Below are 10,157 nucleotides of genomic sequence, written 5' to 3'. Positions count from 1 at the left end.
AAGTAAACCTCAATAGGTGTGTTTGTAATTTATCTTTTTTTTAATACCTGTGACGGAAAAGGATCTTATTCCCATAAATGTTATAACTTGAGATAAGTTGTAGCAAAATATATACAATATCCTCCTAAGGCCTTGTTTGGTAATATTACTTTTTATTCTAAAAATAAAAAAGTTAATAAAAAAGTCAAAAAGCATATACCAAAAAGTCAAACAAATTTTCTTTTCTTTCTACTTTTTGTATATTTTTTCGTAAAAAATTAAAAAGTTATTCCAAATATACTAATTATTTTTACATCATATTTTAACTAAAAAATTACTAAAAAATCTTATTCACAAACTAGGCCTAAGACTATGTTTAGTTAGAGGAAAATTGAAAGGGAAAGGAAAATAAAAATAAAATGATAAAGAATTGATAAGATTTCAAATTCTAAGTTATATTTGAGTCGGCAAATATAAAAATAAATAGCCTGAGGCTTTATTTGTTTTATAGATTTAGAGAGGGATTTAAAAAAGAAAAAGAAATGAAAAGTATGTGTGAAACTAAAATATATTCACATTTTACTTAATTTTATATATATTTTCCCTTTCTTTTCTCTTATATTTTCTATTATAACCAAATAAAAAGTGAAATTATATTTCATTTTTCATTTATATTTCTTTTAACAAAATCCTCTAACCAAATACAGTTTAAAGCATATTTTAAAATTTTAATTATTAGACATTGGGGCTATTTGATATATATTTTAAGAGATGATTATAACTTATTTTAATTTTAAAATTTATGTCAAACTATTTGATATAATTTTTATGTATAAATTATTAGGTAGAAATAACTTAAATAAGTTAATAAAAATTAATTATTTCGAAATTAAAGAAATAAATATTTTTAATTTTTACTTTCTGAATATTAAATTTTAATTTAAAAATAAAAAATAAAAAATAAAAATAAAAGCTCTACCACACAGGACATAAGTAGTCGTAGTTTAGACATTGTGCCCTTGGAGGTAGGGAATTATTTGTACCATTGGATAATTTCCTCGATTTTAAAACCAAGTTTCTTCTTTCCCATTAATACCTCTCCTCTTCCCTCTCTCTCTCTGTCTGTCTGTCTCTGTCTGTCTGTGTTTAGCTTTCTGGTAGAAAACAACCAGCATCAGAAGAGAAAGAAGAGAGATGTACCAATCGTCGTCGTCTTCGTCATCTCAGGGTTCAGTGGTCCCCACCAATGGCAGTGGCCTCATCCGCTACGACTCAGCTCCTGGCTCCTTCCTCACCTCCGCCGTCGATTCCGTCATGGGAGCCACTCGCGACTTCTCATCCCTCCGATCCCAACATCTCAACCTCATCGCCTCCTCCTCCCTCCCGCGCTACTTCTCCTCCGACACATCCGAATCCACTTGCAAGGCCAATCCTCCTCCTCCTCCTCCAGATCCCAAAGACCACAAAAACGAGCCCACCACTACTAGATGCTTATTACAAACACCAACACCCTACGGTTTCAATGAGATTGAAGTTGGTTCCGACTTCCCTACTACTAGGGTTACCTCCATTAATTTGAATCCCAAAAGCAGTGCCGCTGGATCTTTGGTTCGTCACAGTAGCTCACCTGCTGGCTTTCTCAATCATCTCACTTCTGCTCTTACAGCTCCTCCTCCTACAACTCCTCCTCCTCCTCCTCCTGATAACGGTATGCTGTTTTCTTTCTCTCTCTTCCCTCCTCTCCTCTCCTCTCCTCTCCTCAATGTGTGCTACTGTACTGGTAGAATAGAGGGGATGTTATTTCATTCAAATTACATTTTTAGCCCCATTTCATGATTGACTTGCCCTAATGATGGTATTGTGAGACAGAAATAGACCCTTGCAAATAACTGCCCTTTGGAAGGGTCGGGTAGGGTAGCCCAGTATCTCTGACCGCAAATAATCTTGCTTTCTGTTTCTAATCATTTATAACCATTGAATGTCTTAAAATTTTCATATTTTAAAATTTTTTTATGATTCAATAATTAAGAGGAATTTGAAATATAAAAATAAAATTATTCATAGACAGAAAATCCTTATTAGATAGGATAGGGTAGAGTCCCCCAAAATCAAATCAAGGGTTGGTAGTCCTATTCTAAGAAGTGTGTTAAAAATTAATTTTTTTTAAAAAAATTAATAAAAATTAAGAAAATGGCGTGACCAAAAGAATTTAGGGGAAAAAAAAAAACTAATAAGGCCTCGTTTAGGAACTGGTTAATTTAGTAATTTTTTAGTTATTTGGTTAAAATATGAGCTAAAAAAAATTAGTATGTTTGGGATGACTTTTTGATTTTTTATGAAAAGATGTGTAAAAAGTAAAGAAAAAAGAGAATTTTTGACTTTTTTTTATATAAATTGTTAAATTTTTAATTTTTTTAATGACTTTTTGACTTTTTAACTTAAAAAAATCACTTGTCAAACGAGTGCTAAGCTCGCTTTTAAGTTGCCAAAACCAGAAAGCCAAACCAATTTGGTACAAATTGCCATTTATTGAAAAAGACACTTCCCTCCTGTCCCGGTAGCCTTTCTCGGTGGCAAATTGGGAAACTGGAAAAAGGAAGGGCTAAGCTAACTAAAATATAAGGCGATGATGGTATTGCCATACGTTGTGTGTTCCCGGTTTTTAAAAAGCACCCACAGTTTCGACAATGCCATCCCACTCTTTATTTTACAAATTATATCAATAAAATTAATAAATGGATTATCTATCTACCTTTATTTTTATTTTTTTTTAAACTTACCTTTAAAGCAAGGGTGTACATTAGGATAGGCATTGACTTGACAAGAAGGGGGAGGAAGCTTCTAATACACTTGCTAAAATTTCTCATGACACTTCAGACTTTTTCTTAGGGTACAAGCATTACAATTGGTGTAAAAAAATTAGGTGAGTGTATTTAAAAGTTCCAGACTAAAAAGGGAATTTAATTTTAGGGCTTATAATAACGCAAAACATATATATATATATATATATAATTGAGATTATATATATATTACAAAATAAACGTAAATAAGAGAGATTCATTAGTCGAGCTAATCCTACACTCATTTCATAAACTCTTAATTCTTTCATTATTAATCTTGTTAATCAAACAGATCCAGAGTGCGTTAACGGGAATCGGTGCTGTTACATGTACTAATTGGTATACTAATTTGTGTATTAATAATGTTATGACATTATTATTGACCCTATCATTATACAAATTATAAAGAGAAATGCTATGTATTTCAAACATTTTATCAAATATTCTACCGAATCTCTTACATGAGGTGGGATTTATACAAATCCACATGTATGTGGGTCTCACACCATGTGAGGTTTGATAAAATATTTGGTAGAATATTTGGAATCCCTAGCATAACTCAATTATAAATATTCAAAACTTTTAAAATTATGCCACATCATTTGTTAGTACACTAATTGATATACCAATTAGTGCATATAGCATTATTCAACGAGAATAGTCATTGGTGTTACTCCAACCATTTCTAGAATTTAATTAGAATGTATTAATGCAGATGAATTTAATTAGAGTGTACCCAACTTTGACACATAAGTTTACCTAATTTCTTTGAATTTAGTTTTTTGGGAATTGAAATATAAATTTTAAGGGATACTTTTCCATAAATTCTTTTTGATCTACTTATGTTTCATTTGGTCCATATTATTTTCTTATATTCCAATAAGTTTTATGAGTGACACAGTTACTAAAATACCCTTAATAATATTCACATGTACAATGTGAATGTTCTGTGATGCGAATGTTCACACTGTCGATGCGAATATTCACACTGTCAATATGAATGTTTATACTATCAATGTGAATATTCACATTGTAAAATATGAACGTTCACATAACTAAATTGCTAATCATTCAAAAAATATTTGTAAAGGTTAGAAATGTCCATAAAATACTTTAAATATGACAATTAAGATTTAGTAGATCAAATGTTCAAATAATAAGACTTATTAGAATACAAGAATATCTTATGGACTAATTGAGATACAAATACTTGAAAAATGATTTTCTAATAAATCTTCCAAATTTTAAAGAAGAAAAATAAGGAAAATTTATTGTTAAATTTTTTAACTTTTCCAAGTATAGGAGGGACTTACATGCAGTAATACAAAAGCAGAAAAAGAAATTGAACCTCTTGGAGGACATGCACATAAAAAATAAAGAGAATCCCTTCCTTGATGTTTTATTTTTTGCAATAACACAACAACGAGTCTGGTGAAGCTAACTTATTATTTTTTTATTTTTTTCAAAGAGTGATGAAATTAGAAATTTAATATTTGCTTTGTGCTCTACTTGTCACTACATGAAGATTATTATATAGAGCTAGAGCAATTAATTTTGGCATTTTTTCATTTTGGTCAAATTTAATATTTTGATAAAATAAGTTTTTATTTTTTTATTTTTTAGGAAATTGCCGTAAAATGGAGGGAACAAAAAGTAATTGCATTTCAATGGCATGTTCCCCAAAATCGCAAAAGAAATGGAATCTTGAAAATTAATTGCAAAGCAGTGGTATGAAAACTTTTTATGACAAAACTACCCTTCACCACTCCTCTGCCCTCTTCTCTCTTATCACTCCAGTCAGAGGCAATCTGCCGTCGGTGACCACTTCCTCTCTCGCTATCCCCTACCCCCTCCCCATTCTTCCCGCCATGGGTACCACCACCGCCACACTTTCCACCTCCCCCTTGTCACTCCCGTCCCTCTCCACCCCACCCAACAACCTCCTCCGCCCTTCCCTAGCCACTGCACTCATCAAAACCCTCCCAGCTCTTACATCATGACCACTTGATGTCAAGGGAAAGCTGTCACCACTTAAAAAAGGAAAATTATACTGAAAATGTTGAATGCATCCCACTCTTCTACTTTTGTTGGACATGCTAATTCCAGCCAAATGGTCCAGTCTCAGAACACTGCTATGCTGTTTTACTTGAAAACTATAGTGCCAGAGGCCAAGAAGCAAGAAGATTGTTATTTCAGTCATTTGACTGCATTTTTCTTATTTTATGCTTTCGGTCAAAGGAATTTATTGGCCGTGCATATGGTTAAAGAGTTAGTATTTGTTATTTTCATTATTTTCGCTGTCCTGGTCATTTACTTGTGATCATGATTTATTTCATTGGGGGTGAAAACAGGATTTTCAGTCACAAGAGGGATAGGACGCTACAATTCCAAAGGAGTTTCCCATAGTGGCAATGGGATATCAAGGTTGAATTCTCAATTGAGCTTCACAAGACAAGATTCTCTCTCTCATATCTCTGAAGAAAATGAGAATGTTGCTAATGGCATCAGGACAGATAATGGCCACAGAAAAGCTGCTCATTCTTATGCCACTCCTAGTTTTGGGATGGGCTCTTGGGATGATTCTAATGCCATTGTGTTTTCTGCTTCACCTAGCAAACGAGCCAAGAGTATGAGTAGTGACGTTGTTCATTGTCTAGAATCACAGGTAACAACAAATATTTAGGGTTTAAGCAGAAGCAAATGAAATTAGAAGATAATGAACTCCAATGGTCATCAGACTCTACATTTAAGAGCATAAAATTCACATTTCTGGTAACTTAATAGAGTGATTATGTCCAACAGAAAATGTTACATTCCAAATTTTAGTACGTTTAAATGTATTGCCAATAGAGTATGATTTTTCAATGTGTCATGCTCATTTGAATTGCTTTTGTTGCTGATTTCTAGTGGCCATGTTTTCCATTAAATGTTATTTACTTACCAAGTTTGTATGGATTAACATCAACAAACTATTCTTCTCTCCAAATTAATACATTTTGGTTTCTGACAGAGAAAGTAACTTATTTTCTGTGTCTCTCTGTACAAATACAACTAGTATAGAAAAAGGAAAAGAATGTAAAGAATGAAGGCACAAATTAAAACATGTTTTCCAAAAGGCCCGTTGCTTTAGTTCAGATGATAGAGAGTTTTATTGCAATGTGCTTTTGTCAGGGTGTTTTAGATTTTGACATTGATTTAGCTTAGGAAATAATGCAACAGAATTACATTTAACTACCAAAAGTCAAATTAGATCTTGACATCTTGTTTTTCACAACTTATATAATATTCTATATAAGGTTTGGTATGTAAGTTTAATAATTTGTTTTATCCAACATCATTTCCCTGAATTTCAAGTATGTAAATTTTAAAAAATAGAACAAACTTTTTGCCTAATAAATCCATTTCCATGGCAGTTTCAGTTTGGTCTGCCCCAGACAGATGAAGAGATGTCAACAATGGAGAATTTACTACAAATCCCTGAAGACTCTGTCCGTTGCAAAATTCGTGCCAAGCGTGGTTATGCTACTCACCCCCGAAGCATTGCCGAAAGAGTGAGTAAAAATTCCAATGAATATCTCTTAGGCCTTTAGGCTGTGGTTGGGTTCCCACACTTTTGGAATTGCTCCACTTATAAATTTTTTCTTACGGACACTTCTTTATGGAATCAATAGCCACGTTCTTATGATATTTTCTAAACCATTGATATTGACATAAAAACAATGGAGTCATCTAATGTCCATTATCCAAATGCATTGTCAAGTTGCTCTATTGTGGGTAGTCTGCATTGATTTTTTTTTTTTTTTTTTTTTTATCAAGACATGTTCCAAACTGTCAATATTTATTCATATCATCACTTGGTCTTCTTTTTCGATCTTCTATTTTTATTTTTATTCTTTATTTTTGTGAATGTCAACTCCTTGGAGAGTACTTACTATCATACCATTGTACGTGAGAAGTAACAGTATTACAATATGGATTACATTACAGTCAATTAATGCCTGCTTAAGAGTATGTTAAGTTGGATGTATTTTAAACATTTATTTGGTGTGAAAAGTATTCTAGTCCTCATCTAGGCCCTTGGGAATTTCACTTGTAAGTTACTATTCAAGCATCAATAAACTGTGTTCTGTTTGTCCTCCTTTCCTAAATTCACCTATAACATATAACAAAATATATAGCTTTTTTCGCTTTGCTTCTTTGATTTCTATGATGTTTTCTTTCCCCCCTTTTAGATCATCTCAAATTGCCCAAACTATAATAATAATTAAAAAAAAAAAGATTAGAAAGAAAGTAAGTGAAGGATTAGAGGTTAAGAAGACTCAAAATAAATCTACTTTATGTTGCTCTATGATGAGAAGATACATAACCATGAACACTTGACAGTGCATGGCTTGGTAGTATGCTTACCATATGCCATACCATTTCTATAATCTGTTACATTTACCTGGGGCCTAAAACAGTGATAGAGATTACAATGGCATAAACAATAACAAATGTCAGGAATTTCTGAACTGAACATCTATGACAAACCACACTTAACTGCTACTTGTAAAAGAGAAATAACTCGCTCTTATTCACAATGAGCAACATGATAATGTGGTCAAAATTCATCAGTTTACTGCTCTCTGTGTTCTCTGTGTATTTCAACTCTATTCATTGTCCTTTTCTGCTTGTTGTACAGGACAGAAGAACTAGAATAAGCGGGAAGCTGAAGAATCTTCAAGAGCTTGTCCCTAACTTGGATAAGGTAAAATAGCGTAATGCTCTTTTTACTTCCAGAGTCTAATCTATATGATAGTCTTAACTTAATGCTCTTACAATTGAACAAGATTATTATTGTACAGTTCTTTGTGATACTGTCTCATTGTGGGTCTCTTATGGCGTGTCATTGTCTCAGTCCTATTTAAAATAGATAAATTATGCACAAATGCAAATTATCTGCATATTCTTCAAGTTGGTCATTCCCTAAAATATAAAGTTTCTTTATAGGCTATTGAGTCGAGTAGAACTTAATAAGCGATTGATAAGCTACTGATTTCATTGTTACTTGAGAGGGAAAGGACTTAAATATTTTATGGAAATCATTGGGGATGTGAAGACAAATTTCAAAAGAGATTTCAAAAAGTGAGAGATGTGAATCCTTTTTTTTTTTTTTTTGGAGGGGGGGTCTCTTTTGACAGATGTGACATAAGGTGTAATTTACTTGAAGTATAATTAGATTGACTGAACACAAGATGAGTTTTATTGTCATAATGTTTAAGCAGCATTTATTCACTAATGTACAACATGTGGTGCATAAGATGCAGCAATGGGAAAACTGAAAATCCTAATCATTTATTCTTCTGTTATTGTTTAATGCATAACATAGAACAAATCTAAAGTTGATGTGGAAAGAATTCCAAATACCATAATATAGGACCACTAGTTAGCGTGAATGCTATTACTATTGGACAGTTTGATACACATTATTGGGCTCATTTCTTAACAACTCAAGCTTTTGAGACTAGTGGTGATCTAACATGGTATCACAGCTTCAGTTGAGGAAGGTTTTGGGATCAAGTCTCTCATTCACATTTGTTCCTCATTTGCATTATGCTTCTCTCTATGTATGACTCCTTGCATCTGCACGTGCAAGGCAGGGTGGTACGTGAGCAAGAGTGTTGGATAGTTTGATATAAATTGTTGGGCCAATTTCATAACAACTTAAGCTTTTAAAACTAGTGGTGATCTAACAATCACCTCTATTCAATACTTTACTTTGACCTATAAATATATTGACCACACAATCTAATATGTGATCTGAATTATAAAAATTGTGATTGCAGCAAACAAGCTACGCCGATATGCTGGATTTGGCAGTGCAACATATTAAAGTCCTCCAAAATCAGGTTCAGGTGGGATATAATACATAAAGGGAGTGTAAATGTTAGTAATTATGTGTCCATGATATTCTTTGAACTCAAGTATTGTGGCTAAGCCTGTAGACATGGATGCTTGTACACTCCATGTGTATATTTAAAAAAAATTTTAAGCTGACTTGTAGAGTTACCTATACATTTTCAGCTAGTTACCATCTCATTAGTCTTCACGAAGACATGAAAAATTTTTGTTTAAAAAAAAAAAACCAAAACATTGCATTTTATTGTCTATAGAACTATAAATTAGTTTTTACTTTTTCTTATTTAGATTCTCTCTTGTTCCTCTTCCAGAAGCTTCACAAAGAACTTGAGAATTGCACATGCGGATGCAAGTAAACCACACGACACTAGTGAATGAGCTATATCATGAAATGACTAAGCACTCAAGACTCAAGTTTGATGCGAAGGGTCAGTGAATCAAGCCAAAGAGATCCCTAAGGTAAGAAGAAGAGTAGCATTCAAATTTGTATATAAGGAAACACAATTCTTCCTTACTTGAGCAGAAGAGATTTCTTTCTTTCCTTTTCTTTTCTTTTTCTTTTTTTTTTTTTTTTTTGCCTATTTATTTCTGTACCAAAAACTTATTTAAATGATATTTTTTATTTCTTTTCTTTGATCCTCTAAAAGTTTGAGTTGGTATTTGAATTTTGTGTGCTCAAGTTTTTGGGCCCACTGGCTTCAAGTGAAGTGATTTCTTGTGAGACCTACAGAAGCAACTCTGAACTGCTTCATTTTTTTGTGTATAGAAGACCATCTGTCATAGAAGGGAGCTTCTAAATGCCCCCACTTATGTTCTTTCAACCCCAACTTTTGGGTGATTCTACTTACACCACTCTTTTACATTCTTACACCCTCCATATAAGATTGTTTTTTTCTTCCAATTTTATCCATATGTGAAATTACTTAAAAGGGCAAAACACTAAAATTAAATGTATTTGATTATCTCCTTACACTCCCCTGACCTTTCAATTCCAACTTCTCTTTTTCCTTTCTCAACTTTTTTTTTTCTTACACATCTCTTTTGAAAAACTGATAATCATAATGTTTTGATCATCAAAAAAAGCAATGGATGAAGAAACAGTGATGAAAAAACATCAAAAAAGTGAAATTATGAGTTTTTTTTTTTTAGTTTGGTAGGTTTTTGTTTCGATTTTCTGGATTGGTGTGCGACTTTTGTTCGGTGTTTCGAAATTGAACAAAATAACATAGTCTGGCATCACAGTACTGAAAAAAAATATATAAGTCCAGCATTCTATTACCGAACAACCCCAAATTATTATTTATAACAAAGTGGCTCTATAAATGTATAGCAACAGAACGCTAGATAAATATATTTTTTCTACCAACATAACACTGGACAAATGTAATTTGTCTATTATTGTGTGACTGAACAGACACTTCACAGTAGGCTCCACTGACT

The 10,157-nt window shown here is 32.6% G+C and overlaps 1 protein-coding gene across 1 annotated transcript; it reads left to right on the top strand.

Annotated features, from left to right (window-relative positions):
* The first annotated feature begins 970 nt into the window (after positions 1–970).
* On the top strand, positions 971–9,363 carry LOC114305349 (basic helix-loop-helix (bHLH) DNA-binding superfamily protein). Its single transcript, XM_028250425.2, has 6 exons — positions 971–1,687; positions 5,171–5,484; positions 6,233–6,370; positions 7,501–7,566; positions 8,645–8,713; positions 9,029–9,363. Exons 1-6 carry the CDS (start codon positions 1,174–1,176, stop codon positions 9,071–9,073), a joined length of 1,146 nt encoding a protein of 381 aa, XP_028106226.2. The 5' UTR covers positions 971–1,173; the 3' UTR covers positions 9,074–9,363.
* The last annotated feature ends 794 nt before the right edge of the window (positions 9,364–10,157 follow it).

The sequence above is a fragment of the Camellia sinensis genome, chromosome 6, assembly GCF_055761805.1.
Source record: "Camellia sinensis isolate YWXY chromosome 6, ASM5576180v1, whole genome shotgun sequence".
In the NCBI taxonomy this organism is placed as follows: Eukaryota; Viridiplantae; Streptophyta; class Magnoliopsida; order Ericales; family Theaceae; genus Camellia; species Camellia sinensis.
Note: the sequence above shows the minus strand (reverse complement) of the source record. Positions and strands in the feature narration are given on the sequence as shown.